The sequence below is a fragment of the Camponotus vicinus genome, unplaced genomic scaffold (genome assembly GCF_025532165.1).
Source record: "Camponotus vicinus isolate PSW18456_S1 unplaced genomic scaffold, iyCamVici1.0 SCAF_3, whole genome shotgun sequence".
Classification (NCBI taxonomy): domain Eukaryota; kingdom Metazoa; phylum Arthropoda; class Insecta; order Hymenoptera; family Formicidae; genus Camponotus; species Camponotus vicinus.
Genome location: NW_028141967.1, coordinates 7,110,502 through 7,133,647, shown reverse-complemented (window position 1 = coordinate 7,133,647; position 23,146 = coordinate 7,110,502). Strand labels below are relative to the sequence as shown.

At 31.0% G+C, this 23,146-nt stretch overlaps 1 protein-coding gene across 6 annotated transcripts in view; it reads left to right on the top strand.

The window, feature by feature from the left end:
- Regnase-1 (zinc finger CCCH-type containing protein regnase 1) overlaps window positions 1-22,732 on the top strand; it is a 118,449-nt gene extending 95,717 nt beyond the window's left edge. For 2 of the 6 annotated variants that reach the window (XM_083095447.1, XM_083095446.1), the window contains exon 7: window positions 18,046-22,732. In XM_083095447.1, the coding sequence (XP_082951573.1) occupies window positions 18,046-18,394 (349 nt within the window). In that variant the 3' untranslated portion in view covers window positions 18,395-22,732. Of the gene's footprint in view, window positions 1-6,682; window positions 7,775-7,903; window positions 8,165-18,045 lie in introns of those variants that run through there. The other 4 variants (XR_014438072.1, XM_083095450.1, XM_083095448.1 and 1 more) reach the window with 4 other exon arrangements.
- The last annotated feature ends 414 nt before the right edge of the window (window positions 22,733-23,146 follow it).

Here is a 23,146-nt window from a genome sequence, read left to right as displayed (position 1 = left end):
GCTCGATGCTTCACATAGAGATAAACGGTCAGATTTAAATCTTTCCTCAAAACGATATAATTTTATCAAAAAAGATCGTAGAAAATTGATTAAAATATGAATTTATTAGGAAATAAATGAGCTTTTTTAAAAACCCATACATTTTTGTACCAGGAAACAAAAATTTTTGTAAAATTTTTGTACCAGTTAAAAAAAATTTGTTTCTCAGTTCTCAAAGTCTATCTTCAACGTTCGTCATTTTAAAATATGTTTTGTAACTCAAATTTGTGTTTTTGCTTTTTAAAAGAAATGTTCAAGCTTTAATTTGAGTTTTGTTTTATCTTAATACGATGATTTTTCGCTGATTTATTGTTTTTGAAAGGTGTTAAAAAATTGTGCTAAAATTTAGTGGTCCATATTTTTTGTGTATGAATGTAGATATGTGGATGATATATGTACATCTACTAATTATCTATAGAGGATGTGGACGGTAATTATGCACTTTACGGACGACCTCACCGATTTCAATGATCTTGACATATGTTGTCAAGCTCACTCTCCTGAGTAAGTATCAAAAGGTTTTAAGTGTCGCTCACTATTTATTAAAAAGTTATTAACGAAAAAAGTTTTACGACTTATGTACAATTTTTAGACATTATGTACGTTTTAAGAGTCAAGGTGAAATGTACATGCGTGGATACAGTGTGTTCCGCCCCGCCCTACGGGGAGGCTCCACTTTCGGGAGATATAACCTAACCTAAACCTATTTCTAATTTAAAACTAAAATTTGGTTTGAGATGAACCTTGCTGCGCGTGAAAAGTTGCAAATCCATGTGAACTTCGTTTTATCTTGCAAAATACATACTTGGAGACAGTAGGTTCGTCCCTCCCTACGGGAGGGGGCTCCACTTCCGGAAGATATAACCTAACCCAAACCTATTCTAATTTAAACCAAATTTTAATTTTAAATCAGAAATGGAGAAAAATAAAATGTTTTAAAAATAGATGAAATTTCAAAAAAAAAACTTCTAAAGACGAATATAATTTTGATGTTTGTAATATTATTAAAGATCAGACTAACTTACTCTTTCTTTTTTGGACATCTTTTTTTTCAATTCGTTTACTCTTATTTCATTTTAATTCATTTTTGCACATCTCTTTTTCGTCTTTTGAACTGGAAATAATTACTTCAAACTAGAAATTTAAATCTAGCCCAAACTTTTGACGGTATTGATTACAAAATTATATTTTTTCTTCTTGAATCCATAAAAAAATCTTCTGATTTTTATTCTTTTTTATTTTTAATCGAATTTTTGCATCTCACGCCATTCTATTCGACTGAAAAAACATTTTTGTCCTTTATATCTTTAAACCGTGTTAAACGCACAAATTCTCTCCAATTTCTCTAACTTCTTGTCTTTTCAAGATTATAGAAAGATTAGTTGCCAATCATCTAAAAAAATTGGTATTTAGAATTTTGTAATTTACTATCTAACTCTCAATTTGGATTTAAAAGGAATAAATCATGTACAACAATCATACAGAGACAACCTAGCTATTTTTCCAACTCAATATCCTTTTTTCTTGCAAGCAGAATAATATCACAGCAACGATCTTCCTAGATATCAAAGCAGCTTGATAATATTCTTACAAATTTATTATTACAAAAATTGATAGATCTAGGCATTTCTCTCAACATTTTAGCTTTTAATACTATGTAATAAGATACACAGATCTAAATAAACAAGGTAAATAATGAGAATCAAGCGTGTCTATTAAGCTGGCACAGCTACTTCAACACAATCAAATAAAACATATATAAATTTAGTGCTCTTTTGTTGCTAATTTATTGCTTAATTTCCGATTTTGTTGTTCCAGCCGATTCAGAGAAAATAGTAGCTGTGCTAAGTTTAGATTAAAGTTAGCACAGCCATTAAAAAAAAATTAAAAAGACCAAAAACCCGATACATTTCATTAATCCTAATTTGTTGTTAATTAATTGCTCTATTCTCGATTTTTTGTTCCATTTTTAAATTCTGAAACCCCCCTCCCAATTATAAAATTGAAAATTAATTATATATCTCGATCGATAATGTTTCATTGATTTTGTCGTTCGCCATTTTCAATCCGATTTTGTTGCTCCACATTTGACTTAGAAAAATCGATTCAAACGAGCTGTCTATTTTGCCTATAAGAGTAAAGTATGTTGACGCAATTAATTGTTATTATTTCGGTCTTACATTACGGATATTGCGGACGGATCTCTTGTTATACAGGGTGTCTGAAAACTTTTCGCGGTCCCGAAGTGTGAAGGTAGATTGGCTCAAATTAAGAAGGAAGGTCCTCTACTGTTTGGCGATATTTGCAATAATTAACGAAAAATTAATTAAAGAAGATTGGCCAATGCGCGTGGCTAGAAGCGCGCAGCGGCGAAGGCGGTCTCACTGTAATATAATGGCGGCGCGTGGTGAAGCGGTGATTGGGGAGGGGAGGAGCGATGAGTGTGTAGGCGCGCAGCGAAGGCTCCTCCCCTCCCCAATCACTGCGCGCCGCCATTATGTTACAGTGAGACCGCCTTCGCCGCCGCGCGCTTCTAGCCACGCGCATTGACCGATCTTCTTAAATTAATTTTTCGTTAATTATTGCAAATATCGCAAAACAGTAGAAGACCTTCCTTCTTAATTTGAGTTAATCTACCTTCACACTTCGGGACTGCGAAAAATTTCCTGACACTCTGTATATTCCAACGCTGGACCGTAATATGTTATAATGTTTTCCTTATTTGTTGTTCTCAGGATATACAAGGTGTTCTAAAAAGGTATGTCAAAAACTTAAGGAAATATTCCTCACACCTGAAGGATGAAAAAATGTTATATGGACATAGGTGCGGAAATGCTTATTTCAGGAGTTATGTTGAAAATACTGTTAGCTGTATTACTTACACAAGGAAAAATTTAGGATTAATTATTGTAGACGACAATCGTTTAATTAGGCTTATTTACATTTGGTTTTAATGTGACTTTGAGTATGTTACAATAAATGTTGAAAATGTTCCACCATTTTCCTGAACACAAGCAGTGACACATCGACGCATCGATTCATGGACACGTTCAAAAATGCCTGACGTACAGCGGATTGTCTCGCAACCTGCAGTGATACGGTCACGAAGATCTTGAATATCACGCACTGGTGGCATTTTTGAACTTGTCCGTGAATCGATGCGTCGACGTGTCACTGCTTGTATTCAAGAAAATGGTGAACATTTTCAACATTTATTGTAACATACTCAAGGTCACATTAAAACCAAATGTAAATAAGCCTAATTAAACAATCGTCGTCTACAATAATTAATCCTAAATTTTTCCTTGTGTAAGTAATACAGTTAACAATATTTTCAACATAACTCCTGAAATAAGCATTTCCGCACCTATGTCCATATAACATTTTTTCATCCTTCAGGTGTGAGCACGGTCTTACATACAGGTCTGGAAACTCAGGCCTTTTTTAGTGGTGGGGGAGGTCTCACTTAGTGTGTCCGTTTTTCGACTAGAAGTCGCAATACGAGCGAGAGAGACAGAGATAGACGGCAGTAGTCGTTCTCTCTCTAACATACGTCTAAAATGACTTCTAGATCGCAGCGAACCTAGCAGGCAAGCCGTGAACTTCCGAAAAACGGACACACTAAGTGAGACCTCCCCCACCACCGGAGTTTCCAGACCTGTATGTAAGACCGTGGGTGTGAGAAATATCTCCTTAAATTTTTGACATATCTTTTTAGAACATCCTGTATAATGTCAAATTTGTTGCTGAATGTTTGACAACTAGAAAAATCGATTCGAATGCGATTAGTTTTTCCATTTACCGGTGTATATTTCGAATAGTTGTTAATCAAATGGGTAATTATTTACATTAACGGACACCTCGCCGATGACCTTCATCTTTACATATGTTGTAGAGGTGAGGTTGCTTATTAATTTTTCTCTATATTTTATTTGGCGGTCTCTTATAGTTTCTGAGATATTTAAAGAAAAAAGTGTAATGATTAAAACGTAATTTTCTGACACCACACACATTTATTACACACACTACATGTATCAGGTGTTTGTTTACAATATATTCCTGTTTGCTCTTGAGTGTTTATATTATCTAGCAAAGTCGTTGAGTCACAATATGTTGGTTACGTAGTTAACATGCGTCTTTACGAATTTCTTAGTATCGTCAGTGACGAGAAGAAATTGATTGATTATTTAATCAATCATCATATTATTCACGAAAACACAAATTGTCCGCGATGGGTAATTATTTACTTTAGGGGAGCAACCTCTGATGACCTTGACCTTGACATATGTTGTCAAGGTCACTGTCCTGTAACATTCAAAAGATTTTAGCCGTCGCTCGTTGTTTATTAAAAAGTTATTAACAAAAGAATTTCACAATTTTAATGCTTTTTATCTCCGAAAATATTGATTTGAGAAAAAAATTTTTAAGCAAAAAATAAAGCCCCTGAAAAACTCTACACAAAAGGTTATATGCATTTTTTTCATAAACCTACTATTTTAGCTGTTATATAAAAAAATAATTATTTTACATAAATTATATTAAATACATTTAATACAATTTAAATTTGTATAGAATTTAATACAATTTAATACAATTAAAAAATATCACAAATATATGTGTACACACACACACACACACACATGCGGGGGGTGCAAAGGGGGCCTTCGGTCCCCCCTCCCGCAACCACCCCGCCGGTAGGGGACGCATTGCGAAAGTTGAATCAATGGATATATGCTGTAAGTTGTAAAGCGAGTCCACCTTGCCTACCGGCGGGGTGGGGGGGCCGAAGGCCCCCCCTTGCACCCCCCGCGCGTGTGTGTGTGTGTCCCTGAAAAAAAGTTTCTGTTTTGTGCAATATTAAAACACGAAATCAGAAATAGGGTTGGGTTAGGTTATATCTTGAAAAAGTGGAGTTCTCCCGTAGAAGGGGCGGAACATACTGTATCAACGCATATACTTTACAAAACATAGCAAAGTTCACTTTCACTGAAAATCATTCATTTACAATTAAAATTTAATTTATGTAATCTAAATTACGTTGTGTTTGTGTATTACTCAAAATAGAGACTTTTTTTGCAGGTGAAAATACAACGTAAGAACGAAGCCTGTTTTAGTATACAAACAATCCGTGTAGTTTGTGTATTAAATGTAAGTGGTGTCAGAAAATTACGTTTCAATCACTACATCTTTTTTCTTAAATATTTCAGAAACTATAAGAGACCGCCAAATAAAATATAGAGAAAAATTAATAAGCAACGTCATCTCTACAACATATGTAAAGATGAAGGTCATCGGCGAGGTGTCCGTTAATGTAAATAATTACCGTCAAATGAAATTTAATTATATTATTTTGAAGAAATTTCGATGTTAGCTACAAGAATTTATAAAAAAAAAATGGGGATTCTCATTTAAAAAACTTGAAATGATCTGGATATGAGTTTCCCAAGATCGTTCAAAATCAAATTAATATCATTATATGATGGATAACTTATATCCTACAATTTTTATATTAAATATTTTTTTCCGAAAATATAATTTTTCCAAGATAATTTAGTGTCCTGACTTTTTTGTTACACATTTTTGTATACAGGGTGTCTGGAAAGGTAAGGTCAATCGAATAAGAGGTGAAAGAGGAGCATGAGTAGAACACATAATGTAAATAAATTTTTTTCTTATTCGTTATGGTTTAGAAAATACAGCGCTTTATAGGGGTGCATAAAAAGTGTGAAACCCCTTACAGTACCGCCGGCATTAGCATCACCCAAGGTGTACCACGTGGAGGTTGCACGGTCGGATTTACTCCTCTGGGGTGTGTGTGTGTGTGTGTGTGTGTGCGTGTGTGCGTGTGCGTGCGCGTGTGCGCGTGTGCGTGTGTGTGTGCGTGCGTGCGTGCGTGCGTGCGTGCGCGTGCGTGCGTGCGTGCGTGCGTGCGCGGGCGTGCGTGCGCGCGCGCGCGCGCGTGTGTGTGTATGTGTGTGTGTGTGTACGTACACTTTTTATGCACCCCTATAAAGCGCTGTATTTTCTAAAGTTTAGAAAATAATATGTTAATTGCTAATTGCATAATTGTTAATTGCAAATTACATATTTTTTCTTCGAAACAACAATGTGTTTTCTTTACACCAATTGATTTCTCTCATTATTTTGTACATAAAAGTATTAAGTAAGATAATCGACAAATGAATATTTTACAAGATATTTTACGGTATATGTAAAATTAAAAAATGATTTCAAATCTCATAACTCGGAAAGTACTTAATGAAAACTAACTTAGTTATAGTGTTTTGGAAAGCTCTAGAGATGAGCTACAAGAATATGTAATAAAAAGTAGGCGGTTCCATTTAAAAAATTGAAGGTGACCTTCACGTAACTATTCAAGGTCAAATTAATGACACCATCTTATGTCCCCCTTAAAACCATACAATTTTTGTTTGAAACATTTTTGCTGAAAATGCTTCGTTGAAGAATTACCGAGGTGCGTTTTTTAAAATGAGACACCCTGTACAAATTATTGTTCAATTATTTGCAGAAGGATTAGAATTTCAATTTCTAGAAATAGATTTTACTTGTAATGGTATTTACTGTACAGTCGATGATAAGAATATATTTATATCATTAAATGAGAATATAACATGTAATACAGTACCACAAGATCAATACAATACAATAACACAAGATCAAGATAATAACACAAAATCAAGACGATATAATAACACAAGATCAATCAAATGTAACTATTGAAATAGAAGAAAATAGAGAGGAAATATTTTCTTGGACAGACGCTAACACAAAATTATTTTTATCGTTGTATAAAGAAAACAGAGTTCTTGTTACACAAAGAAAAATTAAAACAAAAAAGATTTTATGGCACAAAATTTCGGAAGAAATGAAATTACAAAATTACAATGTTTCTGCTATGCAAGTGGAAAACAAATATAAATCGTTAGAAGCATATAAAAATGTAATAACACAATAAAAAAACCGGAAGAAATAGAATATCATGTCCTTTCGAGACGTAAGTTTGATAATTAATTTTTATGGGTGGCATCCGATTGATCACGTCGCCAATTGGCCAATTCAAAATAGGACTCTCTGATTAGTCAATATCGTTGCTGGTTACCTTAGGCACAGATCGATAATTGGCTGTGGCTAATCGCAACGTGGTCAAACGGGATGCTCCCAATTTTTATATAGCAATAAGTAATATAAAAAATAAATAATAAATTATTAAATTAATATTAAAATAATATTAATTTAATTAATATTATTTTATTATTTTTAATTTAATTAATATTATTTTATTATTTTAATATTAATATAATTAATATTAAAATAACAAATAATAAATAATGTTAGAGCGCGCGTTCTTGGTTAGCGTGAGAAATAAGTTTGACACACTTCTTTGTCAAATACAAGTTTTATTATTAGACTTAAGTAAACTTATAATAGATAGTACATAAACTTTAGCCTTTGGTAACTCTTTGAATTTTTACCTTACACTTTTTAATACTTTAGCGACAAGTACGCGTCTATGCGCGGGAAGAGCAAAGTAAAGACACTGAAGTGTAACGGCAATGCCACCTAGACACTGTTACCAACCTCATAACCAAAAAAAAACTGGTTACAAAAATTTTTACATATATCTAACAAATAATAATAATAAATAATAATAATAATAATAATAAATAAATAATGAATATAAATAATAAATAAATAATAAATATAAAAATAAAAATAAATATAAAAAAATAATATAATTAATATAATTAATAATAAAATTAATATAATTTTAATAATTTACTTTTAATTAAATTTTAATCTTATAAAGAATTTATATGTAATCTAAAATTTAATTTAATTACAGAGAGTTAACAGAGTTGTTAGGCGGAAAACATAATATAACCTTTGTTGTTCTCAAGAAACAAAGGGATAATTTCTAATGAAGGAGCAGATTGCAGATCTGTCTGTATTATAAATGAAATAAATCAAAATGATAATATTGTAAATATGCAAATTGAAGCCACAAATGAACCCTCAACATCAACATCATATAATACAACACATAATAATATGATTAAAGCTGGTCGCACACACTTTCCATAAGACATAACAGTAAGGTTTCGACCAATCGCGTTGCTCAATTTGGCTGTCCGTAACCGTAGACGGCCAAATTAAGCAACGCGATTGGTCGAAACCTTACTGTTATGTCTTATGGAAAGTGTGTGCGACTAGCTTAATAGCTCAAGTAATAAAGAAGTAAGGTAATAATATAATTATTATATTATATTATATATTATATTATATTTATATTAATGATATTTAATTTAGAACATAGAGACACCCAAAAGTCATATGAAGAAAATTGGCGCTACGGCACGAATTTTAGAAACATGTCAACAACATTTAGAAACCCTTACGGATGACATACGTCAGTCAAACAAAAATAAAGAGGAAATGCAAAAAAAATATTCGAAGAGTATCAGACAATGAGAAGATCACATGAAACAGCAATAACAAAAATACAAGAGCAATTAAATTGCAAATACATTACTACAAGAAAGGAATCAATTATTATGCGAATTTTTAGAAATACAAAAGAAAAATAATAGTAATAATAATTAAAACGTGTTAAAATGTTATTTTTAAATTATGTGTTAAAATGTTACGTTTAAATTATGTGTTAAAATGTTACGTTTAAATTATGTGTTAAAATGTTACATTTAAATTATGTGTTAAAATATTACGTTTAAATTATATTTAAAAGGAAGTATGTTTAATTTATTAAATTAGTATGTTTACCTAATTCTACCTAATATTTCTTTTTTTTCGCATAAATTACTATTTTTTGAATATAGTTTATTTTTACGAGGGGAAAATGCACCTTATGCACATCCCTGCCAGCCTCTGAGTTCCGGAAATCATCCAGAACTAGCACCGGCAGGGGAAGTGTTGGGCTCTCGCCATGCCCGCTGCCATGCAATGCAATGGGGCATACCAACTAAAAATCCCTCGTGATCTACAACGTCTGGGCCTCGGACGAATTTTAATTAACACATTAACATATTTACATACATATTAAAAAAATTCAGAATATAAACTATAACATATATACATATTATTTACATACATTTACTAGACGACATAATTCATTCCGTTTATGTACGCCCGTTTCGTACTCTCTTGGTGCTTCGTTTACTACGCATCCATTTTGTACATTTATATCTGGTTGTTCGTCGTCTATCGGTGCTTCAAAAAGTTGCAAGTCTTGCATGTTGGCCATGTTATACAACACACAACATGCATGTACAACACGTACCATACGTGGAATATCTCTTAATTTAAAATGATATAGTTGCCGAAATCTTTGTTTTAAACATCCAAATGCATTTTCGATTATCACTCTTCATGAACTTAGTTTTTGATCGAATCTTCTTTGATTTCTTGTTAAATGTCCATTATCCTTATATGGAACTATTAATTGTGATAGGCAAGGATATGCACTATCGCCCAATAAGAAATTATCTATAAAAGTATTGATATTTAAATATAAATTTATTTGTGTATTTTTTTATTTTCAACTAACCTCCACAAAGTTCATGCAAATCATTATATATGGTAGAATTTTTGAAAACTCTTGCATCGTGGACAGAACCTCGATAACCAATAAATATATCTATAAATTTTAAATTATGGTTTACCATTTCTTGTATATGTATAGAAAAATATTGTTTCCTGTTTATGTAGGAGCCAGCATCTTCTACAGATTTATCGATTCTTACGTGGGAACCATCTATAGCACTTAAAAAAATAGCAACATATAAATAAAAAAAATAAAGAAATATAAATACATTACCGATTACACCAGGATTTTTTTTTCTTTTTTTAAAGAAAATAAGTCATTGTTTCTTCTTTTTCCGCTGATGTTGGGTATTTTATAATATTAGGTGCCAATGACATAATAAAATCTGTCACCCTTGATATTATATGATGCAAGGTATTTATTGCTACTTTAAAGATGCTTTGTATGTACAATCCCAGCAAAAAGTAGCTGAAAATCAATATTGACGAATATATCCCACACGGAACAAAAACCTTTAATGGATGTCCACTAGACGTCTACCATGGAGATTCGAAACCTCCATTAGATGTCCATGAAACGTCCCGTAAACATCTACTAGACATCCACAGTTCCGCATTTCATACCTCCATTCGACATCCATTAGACGTATTCATAGATGTCATATGTACGTTATATGGAGTAATTATAGATATTGAATATAGCGTTCATGGATGTCATATGTACGTTATACGAAGTAATTATAGATATTTTGTGGAGCTCTTATGGATATCAGATATACGTTATATGGAGTAATTATAGATATTTTGTCGAGCTTTCATGGATGTCATATGTACGTTATATGGAGTAACAAATAGATAATGAACGGATCATTTTTGTTTATTGGCCGGACATTTACTTGTCCGACTTATAAAATCGATTTAATATCTGAAGTTCCTCTATTGAAACTGTATCAGAAATTAGATCGAAGTAATACTTTTAATTTTATCTGTCGCCTTTTGCAAGCTTTATATAATTCTCATGACTAAAACTCAAGTACGAGAAAAATAGCGCACCATAGCGGTAAACGAACGAACTAGCGCGATTACTGATTTTACAGTGAAATTTTACTTCCACTGACTATAATTATTAGTGAGATATAAGATAAAGTAACAAAAAATAATATTTACCAATACTAGGAAAAATAATTAATAAAAATTATTTATGTTAAGAGAAATGTGTACACATCTATCATACATCCATGACCTAACCTAACCGATGTCTAATGGACATCCATGATGAATTTACAAACGACATCTACCGTGGAGATAATATGGATTTCTATTAGAGATCCATTGAACATCCACCGTGGAGATAGAGGTCACATGGAGGTTATATGGACCTCCAATGGATGTCATGTTCCGTGTGGGAAATTAAGAGAAATAAAACTATCATTTTTATAAATTGTTTAATTTAAATAATTACTTTCTCCTTTTTATGTACATATCACTGTATAATTGTATACCAAATACGAAATATAATATGAATGTTTTTTTGTATTCGATACACGTAAATATATATATTATATGATGAGTAAACATTATAAATTCAACAATTTATATAAGTGATAGCTTTGTTTTTGTAAGTAAAACAACATCTATATGATAAATCAATATAACTTCTAATTAATTTCTATTAGTTAACCATAAAAGTTCCACAAAATATCTATAATTATTCCATATAATGTATACATATGACATCCATATGAATCCATGAAATCTTCACTAAATATATCTATAATTATTCCGTATAACACATATGACATCCATATAAAGAGTAATCATAGATATTTCATGGAGTTTTCATGGATGTCATATGTATGTTATATGGAGTAATTATAAATATTTTGTGGAGTTTTTATGGATGTCATATGCACGTTATATGGAGTAATTATAGATATTTTAAGGAGTATATAATAAGAAATTTATAAGTATACTTTTAAAACATTAGCTAAGAATTTTAAATAAAAATTAAATTTTTTGCTTTTTAGAGAAATAATATGTAGAAATCTATCATACATCAATAACAGATGTATAGTAGACATCTATGATAGATTTGTAGATGACATCTACCATGGAGGTAATATGGAGTTCTATTAGAGACTTAGTTGTATGTAGAAACCTGTCATATATCCATAACAGATGTCCAGTAGACATCCATGATGGATTTGTAGATGACATCTACCATGGAGGTAATATGGAGTTCTATTAGAGATATAGTTGTATGTAGAAACCTGTCATATATCCATAATAGATATCCAGTAGACATCCATGATGGATTTGTAGATGACATCTACCATGGAGGTAATATGGATTTCTATTAGAGATATATGTATGTAAAAATCTATCATATATCCATAACAGATATCCAGTAGACATCCATGATGGATTTGTAGATGACATCTACCATGGAGGTAATATGGATTTCTATTAGAGATATATGTATGTAAAAATCTATCATATATCCATAACAGATATCCAGTAGACATCCATGATGGATTTGTAGAAGATATCTACCATGAGAGATAATATGGACTTCCATTAGAAATCTATTCAATATCTACCATGGACATAGATGTCGTATGGAATTCTGGAAGTTGTATGGACGTCCAATGGATGTCAAGTTCCGTGTGGGATCCACTTTTGGTGTATTTTGAGTATGAGAAATGCGTGGAATATTACAATTTGATCTTAGCTACAGTGCAGAGATGTATTTTTTAATATTTATTGCGTTTTTACTGATGAAATATTCCGAATTTTGTTAATCGAAATAATTAACTTTTGGCAGAGAATTTCGCCTTGTGTCAGATATATGGCTAATTTCATTGAATTATATTTAATATCTTTTTAACCAGTTAGTACTTGTATAATATTATTTGACCAAATATTTCCTCTGTATCTAAACTACACTTTTGCAAATTTTAAACAAATTCTGAATATTATTTCCATGTGTTTTTGTCATTTAAATCGACGTGATTATATGTTTCCCATAAGAACACATGTTAATTCGGTGCAAATTAAAATCCTTATAACTTGTGAACGCTTTAGTGAATCGATTTAAAAATTGTACTGAAGATTCTAAACATATGTAAGAACATTCTGTACAATTTTCATTAAATTCTCAATATTTTGAAAATAGGTAACATCCTTAAATCGATCTGCTACATCGCGGTAGAATCCAGTTTCGTGTCCAACAAACCATAAATAACATAAAATATGTTTTTCTGGTGTGACTTTATCATGTTCCACGCGATCTGAAAAAATTATATACAATAAACTGTATATATAAAAAATTTATAACATAATTATTTTTAATTTTGTAACGTGCGGTTTTCGCGTACCGCGGAATCTCTGATTGCGGATAGCCGTCGGATTCAGGTGGCGGATATAAGAAGAAACTGTGTATGTGTATTAAATATATTTATTGAATCTCTGTGGTGTACAAAAAGTGTGAGTGTGCGTGTGTGTGTGTATATGTGTATGCGAACACGTATGAGTATGCCCGCGCGCGCGTGTGTGTATAAGTGTATGCGAACGCGAACGAGTGAGCGTGTGTGTGTATATGTGTATCGCTTGCCGCGGGCCAAGGATCTACGGGATCTCGGCGCGAAGTATCTGTCGTGTGGAATAATCGGCGGAAGCTGCGCTTTATAAATGCGTCCGTTTTATATAATCTGGTCGTGGACGTATTATAGATCTTACGCGGATTACAATTCGTACAATTAGCGGCGCGGAATAATGCAATACAGAAACGCGCGCAATAATCGATTGCACGATTATTTGGCGCGCCGGTATTTTCGCAGACGGTCGGTCGCCCGTTTTTGCGCGCGTTTTTGCTTGATATTTATGTCTCGTCCGTCAACTGTTCATACGGGGATTTAAATTCCGATTTCATGAGCGATTATTTAAATGAGCGTATGCTCCCGAATGGATGAAGGATTTTGGAAGGCGTTGCGACGCTAGCAAGCGACGGAGACGGCTTAGGTTCCACCTCGTGATAGGCGCGACGCCTGATATTTCGGTTGATGGTGCGGATGCGATTTCTTAGGTGCCGATAGCAATCGGTAGAGGCAGCATTCGCACTACCTTCTGGCGTTTTTACTCTCGCTAGGATTTTTCCGCATTTGCTTTGCTTGCCTTCGAACCAGCTTAGCTCATCTGGAAGGATCGGTAGAATCTGTCTTGCTGTACCGTCGAGAGCCCGTTTTATACGCGCTTAATCACCCGCGCCGGCGTATTCGGTAATTACTCCCATCGGGCGGCGGTAAAAATATTCGGAGCGGTTCGGGTTCGCCCGGGGGAGTTCGAGGTGCCGAGTGCGGAATCTTAACCGCCGGAATCGACTCTCGACGGCAGCGATGCGATAATCGATCTTTTTCCTACCCGGTCGTTTGCTAAATATTAAAAATGGGCGCATCGCGCCTCTGCCTTAGGGCTACTGCCCATAGTACGCGGCAACGCGTTCCGCGCGGCGGAAGCTAACACGATAGCCAATACAAAAGTTGGATTAAGTTCAACTTTGATGCGCGGTGGATGTTATGTATCTGCTGATTGGCTATCGCGTCAGCTTTCGCCGCGCGGAACGCGTTGCCGCGTCCTGTGTGCAGTAGCCCTTAAAGTGGAAGCACATAAAATTGCATAGGTGCATAACCATAAGCATAAGAAAATTGATTGGTCTACAAATATATGCATAAGAAAATGAACCGATCAATTTTCTTATGCTTATGGTTATGCGTTCCTGCAATTTTATGTGCTTCCACCTTTAGCCCGACCGGTGATCGTCGGGCGGCAGCTTCCGGCCGGTGTTCGCTGGGAACGATGCATTTCGGGGTGCATCGTTACAATTTTATTTTTTATACGTATACTTTGTATAGAATTAAATATATCCTATGCTCTAAATCGATTTATCATTTCATAAGCTATTTGTCACGATAATCAAAAATGCATAATAAAATCTTTGTTATTATAATTAACAACAATATTTTCAATGTAATTTTGAATTTTTATGTGCCGAATCCTTCTAACTAATCCAAATAGTGGATGTAAAATTTGTAATTCATTGTTCTAAAAAATTAATTAACAGGTTAAGGTTTACGTATTTATAATATTGTTAACAATAAATATCTGCATACAGTAATATTTCTTACCATTATCATTTTCTTCAATTAATGGTTCTAAAGGTGTAATTATATTTATGCATTCATCTTCATCGGATGAATCTAGTAATTCCATAGGCACAATCGTATTGGACGCCATGTTTCTCTTGCACTTAAGGTTTGTTCTTTTTAGCTGAACTGGCTGCACTAGTTCAGAAAGTGTACACTGAAACGTTCTTTTTAGCAGAAGTGACGTCAGATACTGCTGTTCTTTTTAGCAGTGCAGTGCTGTTCAGTGCAACAGTTTATTGCACTGCCTGCCCTAGGTCTTGAGGTAGTGCAGCGGTGCAGTTCAATATGGCGATTTATTTAAACACAAACAGCAGTTTAAGGTATAATTAATAACGCATTAATTGCGAAAAAGAAGACATAATAGTCATGTAAATAACATTAATATAAAGAATATAGATAAAAACAATTATTAATTAATAGAAAAATTTTAAAAATTAAAAAAAAATTTGAAATAAATTTTTAATTATAATTAATAAATTTAAAGTTAATTTATCTACAATTAATTTTTCTACAAATTTGTAATAAAATAAATTTTATTACAAATAAGTCTCTCTTCATCAGATAATTCTGTTATTTATAGGACATTTATGTTTCTCATATTTTGATGTGCCATGTTAGTACTGCACTAAACCGTTCTTTTTTATTCCTCATTGTGCTTGTGCACTGGCAGAATTTTCTGTGAACTCGCTGGTTCTAGTGCAGTCCCAGTGCAGCACTAGTTCAGCTAAAAAGATCAAACCTTTAGAGCGTTCACTTAGGCCCATATTCTGAATCCTCTTTTATCGATAAAAGTGCCACTAAAAGTGGCACATAAGCCTTCTGATTGGCTACAGACCACTTTTAGAAGCACTTTTATCGATAAAAGAGGATTCAGAATATGGGTCTTAGTTCAGTTCTAGTTCAATCTAGTGCAGAAATAAAAAACAAATCTATTGTATCCTCGTGTCTTAGGCCCAGTTCAACAGTGGCCAGTTAGCTTAACTAGTAGTTAAGTAGTGATGCCAACCACTGAAACAAAATTCGGTAAGCTATTTACAAGTTATTTTAATTAATATTCAGCTTCGTTCTCATTACGATACCTCATCGCAAAACGAAAATGGATATCAAAACAAATCGTATACGAACACCAAATTTTTGTCATGAGGAAAAACTGGTACTTGTATCATTAATAAAAAAATACAAATTGATAATAGAAAATAAGCGGACTGATGCTGTGAGTGTTAGAGACAAAGAAGAGGCTTGGCTGAAGATATTGGACGAGTAAACTTGTCAAAATCTAACCTTGTAAATAGCTTACCGAATTTTGTTTCAGTGGTTGGCATCACTACTTAACTACTAGTTAAGCTAACTGGCCACTGTTGAACTGGGCCTTAGCAATCACGTGACAACGAGCTGTCTCTTTTCGCCGTGCATTAATGTTCACACGAATTATAATAAATTTTTTTAAATTAATATCTTATTAATTATTGCAAAAATCGCAAAATAGAACTTTTCTATTCAATTTAACTCTTTCTACCTACACACGAGAAGTGATTTAGACGGTTATTACCGGACATCCTATACATACCTAGTAAGCAAAATGTTAGCAGGTTGGCAGCAGATTGGCAGCAAATTCGATCAAAATCCCACACCAGAACCATAGCCATCTGTATCCGCATTAAGGTGGAAGCACATAAAATTGCATAGGCGCATAACCATAAGCATAAGAAAATTGATTGGTTCATTTTCTTATGCATATATTTGTGGACCAATCAATTTCTTTATGCTTATGGTTATGCGCCTATGTAATTTTATGTGCTTCCACCTTAAAGCTTTTGTTTTGGTGACAGAGTCTGTAAAACATAACCTGTCAACAAACTGTCGGCAGAAACCGAGTAGGATCTGCGCGATGCAATTTGATGTTAGATTGCCAGCAGAAACCGAGCAGAATCTGCGCATGCAACCTGATGGCAAATTGACAGCAGAAACTGCACAAGATTTGCGCTTACTTTTATTAATATTATATAAACGCAACAAAATTGATTATTACAAGTGCTAAATAAGAATATTATCGGCAAGTTAATTACAATTTTCTTCTAAAATGACATATATGTCATATGTTATATCGTAATATATGTTAATGTAATATATGTTATATCGTAGTTATATCTCATATAGCGAAGGACTAATTAAATTAAATTAAATTAATAATAAAGTAAATGATAAAAGTAAATGTAACTTATAAAACTGGAGATGTAATTTATTTAGAATTAAATTCTTGCTTTGTATCAGATATCAGAAATTAAAGTAATAGAAATTAAAATGATAATTACTATATTTTTAGTCTTTTATTCATATTCGCGACTTTATATATATTTCTGACAGAAATTAGATTACGAGAAAGTACAGCTCACGTAGCGGTAAGTGAAGAAACTATCGAATCATGCAAACTCTGTTCCGTTTCTGCCGTCAATCTGCTATCAGAGATTGTGTGCGCAGATCCTGCTCGATTTTTGTTATCAATTTGCTATCAAATTGCGCCTCACAGATCCTGTTAAATTTCTGCTATCAATTTGCCGTCAGTTATATCTACAGGCTTTACTCGATATCTGCCGAGAATTTGATATCAAATTTCATTGCGCAGATCCTGCTCGGTTTCTGCAACCAATCTGATATCAAACTGTGTTGCGCAGATCTTGCTCGATTTCTGCCACCAATCTGCTATGATAATTTTAAACAAATCCTGTTCAGTTTCTGCTATCAAATTATGTCAGCAGGTTTTGTAACATTTCTGCTGACATTCTGTTATCATTATTTGATATAACAAATTTTTTATACAATCTGCAATCTTACTGTCGACAAAAATTTGTAGCAGAAATTGACAAAATCTGTTTGAACAGACTTTGCTGACTGGGTATATCTGTGAATAGTTTTATAAAATAATAATTAAATAATAATTAAACATTTTATTTAATTTTTAATAATTTTTTAAAGTAAATTATCTGTTTTAATATTTATATGTATTAGTATTAATTTCAAGACAAAAATATTATTACTACTTAATATTAACTACTTAATGATTTAAAATTTTATGATTAATGATTTTAAAATTTATAGAAAATAAAAATAACTGCATGTGGACTAATGTTATGACTAATTGTAAAAAATTTATTATATTATATAATTATATTCTTCAGAATTAAATAGCCAAATAATCCTCGGGCATTTTCAAACCTGATTTCAGCTGGGACCATCCCGATTGTTTTCAGCATCATCACCAGCATGTGATGCGCATTGCTTCCGCCCCAGACTCTTATAAAGCGTGGCCGCCACAAAATACTACCTTGATGCGACCATCGCCAATTCAGAGGCTGGGTACTTCGGATCCTCAACTAAACTTGTTACCATCGCCACCGTCCACGAGTCACATACCTTGGGGCACACACGCCCAAGACGCTCGACGTCGCCTGCATTATCATCTCGCCAACATCTTTCCCGAAGAGCAAGTGCAAACTGTTATGGCGCTACATCCACATGAGACCGATCCTCAACACATTTGCGCTACTATTCTGGCGATGTTTCCAAAAAATTAAAACTAATGCAATTGTAAATTTTGCACAAAATATTTACTAACATTGAATTGGAAAACTACTTTTATATAGTCCTTTTATTTTTATAAGAATTTTGCATCGTAAAGCAATTTTAATACAGAATATATCTAGCGATTATCATGTTAATTATGATTACATTGAAAATATTAAAAGGTAATATATACTTTTGGTCAGGTTGAAAACAAGAGCAATTTAAATAGTTCTTTTTTTTAAGAAATAATATATTAAATACATTTTTAATAATATATTGAAATCAAATAAATTTTTTTTGTTTAAAACCGTATCTCTTTAATTGTTTATATTTATGTATGTGTATGTGTGCGTGTGTTGTATGTGTATATATTTTTAAGAATTTTTTAATTCGATTTGTATATAACTAAGTTAATGATTACTAGTGTCAACACAATATCCATTACTGTGACAATACTATACAAAAATTTTTCAAATATAGATATTAATTTTATACTTCACATAACTGTTCTATTAAAATGCGTTTTGAATAGAATTGTGACAATCTAAATTTTAAGTTTTGATTCTCATAAGCTATTTAAAATTAAAAAATTCAATTCAATTAAATGTAAATTAAAAAATTTAAATTTAAAAAGTTAAATATTTTTTTAAAAAAATTTTCGAGAAAAAATTTAAGAATTATTGAATTTTTTTTATATAGAATATATTACTATCTTAGCAGAATCATATCTATTACAATAATAGATTATTTGCCAATATTGCCATCTCATTATGTACAGAACAGATTTAAAAAATTCTTAAAAACAATTAAAGAAATACATCGTTGAATAAAATAATTTAATTTTAATTATCAATTTCTTAATAAAAAATAACCTCAATTTTTATTTTTAACCTGTCCAAATGTATATTTTTCCTTAATTGATTAATTGATTACAGAGAATATTTTATTTTTGCATTTTTACATCTGAGATTTTAAGAACTTTTGAAATTTAAGTTATAGTACGTTTTCGTTCTGCTAGCCAAGAGCTAGTATTTCATGGGCAGAGAACGCGAGAGATGAAAATTAATATTTAAGTAGCACACAAGTTTCACAAAAACCTAATTTTTCAAACGTCATAAATTCTCATATTGTTTAATAATAATTAACAAAGAAGGAATGATTATGCTTTTATACGAGAGTATGTTAATATAGGGCATTACAATATATATGTTAATTGTTATATTATTTGGAATAGATAGAAGATCTATATTTTAATTTGATGTTTTAATCATAATGAACTCATCAATGATTATCGTCTCATATCGCACCAATTAACTTTCGCGTCTTTGACCACACTCATGAAATCATCTAGCTTTTTCATTGATCTTTATTTCCCAATTGGAAGTAAACTTTGCGATGAGTTAAATTTTTTTCTACTCTTAATACCTTTGTACATTTTTAGTATTTTTAATTTTCATATTCTTAGAAAATGATCTTCTCCAATGTTACTTATTTGATACCATACATACATAAATTAAAAATAGCATTGATATTAACGACATGTATTCCATACATGTGTTATTGAAATAGAATAAAGACTGAGAAAAATATTAAGAGGATTTGATCAAGATGTGTTAAAAATATACGGAAATTTGAATTTATTGTAATACTGTGATTATATATGATAATTAACCAAATTTATTTTAATAAAAATCTTGCCAAGTGCCTGTTAAAATTGTCAAAAAAGTGAATTTTATATAAGAGTTATTATATTATCAATTAAATTGGCAGATTGGCGATAGAAATCGAGCAGGATCAATATTTTCTAATTATTTAAATGGAATATTTAAAGGCTTTTAATATTCGACTCGATAGATTCTTCTTACTGCTACGCAATATACTTTTCCGTATTCAAATTCCTGTTAGAAATGAATATAAAACACAGTAACTAATATAAGATCAAAAGTGTAATAGTTATTTTTATCAATTTAATTTCTAATATCTGCTAGTCCAAAAAAGAATTTTACAGAATATTAACTGATTTTCAAGATCAATAAAAAAATTATTTATTTATTGCCTACATGAAACATAAAGTAGGAAAGTTTAATTATCATATAAATTATATCTTAAGTTTTATAAATTGAATTTATTTCAATAATTTATTTTATTATTTATTTGAATCAGTCATGTTTGTTACATGGGATATAATACAGTATAACATATGTTACATTAATAGGTTTTATGAGAGGAACATTTTTTTTAATTAACTGGTTAATCGGTAACACTTATGAACCTATAATATAATTACATTTATATAATTTTAATTGCATTTACTGGAATCGAATTAAATATTACGAATATTCATATTCAGCAAACATAGAGTAACAATAACATTAATGTTATAATTTCCTACTCAACAATGTAACTGTTATATACAAGGCATGTTATGTACAACGCGTTACCTTGTAGTTACATTGTTGAGTGGGAAATTATAATATTATTGTTATATTATTGTTATTTGGTTGGGTAAATATTTCAGAATTCTATTGACTATTCAGGTAGCAAAAATAATTATTTTGACGTTATTCTGATATCAAAATGACTACTTTTGGCACCTGGATATGTAGAATATTTCACATAAAATATGAAGCGATTTTCCTGAAATTTGACATTGTTTAAATAAGTATTTCAGACAAAATTTATAAGAGTTTAAGAAAAATGTTGATAAGCTTGAATTTTAATTAAAATCTTTTTCAAACTTATATATACATATAAACATGAATTTAGTTTTTTAAATGGAATCACCCTGATTTTTTTATAAATTAATTTCTCGCAATATTTGACACTAAAAGTTATAAAGTTGTAAAATTAAACTTTTTTCGTTAATAACTTTTTAATAAATAGTAAACGACACTTAAAACGTTTTGATACTTACTCAGGAGAGTGAGCTTGACAACATATGTCAAGATCATTGAAATTGGTGAGGACATCCGTAAAGTGCATGTGATTACTATTTTATTTATATACACAATATTAATTTGACATAATTTTACATAAACTATGAAATATTTTTTTTCGATTGTCCGACCTCAATTCTTTTATGTACAAAATAATGAGAAATCAATTGGTATAAAGAAAACACACATAGTTGTTTTTAAGAAAAAAATATAAATTTGCAACAAGTTTTTATTTATAGTCGCAGTTTTTATTTACAGTTTTACATTTAACATTTTTTTAGTTTTTATTTACAGTTTTACAGTTAAAAATATCTTTTTTTTTAACGCAATATTTTATGTGAAACACTCTTATGTGAAAATGAAAATAATGAGATATAATCTTTTTTCACATCATATAATTATCTAAATGGCTAGAAGTTATAGATCCTGCTCAATTTTGTCATCAATTTGTTGTCAAATTGTGTAAACAGACTCTGCTAATAGATCACAATTCTAATGTGCACATAGTTGATGCTAATTTGCTGACAATTTTGACTAAATCTATTGTCACAATCTGCGCGCATTTTTTGTTCATTGAATAATATCTATATCATAATATTTAATTTGTGTAAACAAAAAATAATAAATAAATTGTCAATTTTTATTTCATTATATAAAACACATAATCTATCACATTGTGTCATCTATAATTTATTTTGAGAAGAGACGCGAGACTTGAAAAATTATAAATGCTATTGTGTGTGTGCGTGTGCGTGCGCGTGTGTGTGTGTACATACATAATAACGCATATACATGTACTCGTCCAGTCTTTATTGTTATCGAATATAGTCTGGTCTAAGAACGCAAAATATTATTATTGTTTGCATATTGAAAAGTAATGATAGATAAAATATTCTAAAGAAAGTTGTTGAAACTAATTATCTGTCATATTTAGGGAGCAAGGACACTAAAATATCTTCTAATAGGGAACATTTGACAATTTTATTTACATATGAATTGAAACAAAATTGGAAATATTTTTTTTTTAATAAATATTTCTTAAAAAATGCCAAATATTGACAATTTTAATGATATAGTATATTTTCGAAATGCGCATAATCAGATTGAAAACAAAAATCAAATCAATTAAAAATTATAAAGCATTTTATTTAATATCTGTTTTGGAAAGCCATTCACTACGAAAAAGATTTTTGTTTTAATTATGACAGTACGCACTTCAAAAATATATCTTAGTGAGCAAGAAATCATTAACATAATATTATTACAATATTATTTTACAACACGAAATGTTTTTAAATATGTAGTTTTTAATGTTGTATACATCATAGTGAATAAATTTTGAGTCATATAGAGATTTGGATAATGTTAAAATAGAAATAATATATCGTTACAAATATATAATTATTGCGCTAACATTTTTCAAATATTCTATATTGTTTTAAAAATAATTTTTAGTTTTTTTTAATGTTATATATAATATAAATAATTGATCCAATGTTTGATTAAATAAAAAAATATAATAAAAAATAATAATAAATTGTATGAAATATAATTAAATTTAATAATAAAATCTTATTTAACATAAATCCTAATAAATACTAATAATCGCACGGTAATAAGCGAAAGTGAAAACTGTTTGAAGAATTCAAAAGAATTGTTTTTATTTTTAAACGTTTTGGTCCTCTTCTGGCCATCTTCAATAAAATTGTTAACATAAATTTTCATTTCACGCATATGTAATATATTATGCTTGGAGGGAGGTTCCTTAATATTTATTATTTAAAATAGAAAACTTTTTTTGAATTGGTTTTTTACTTTCGCTTATTT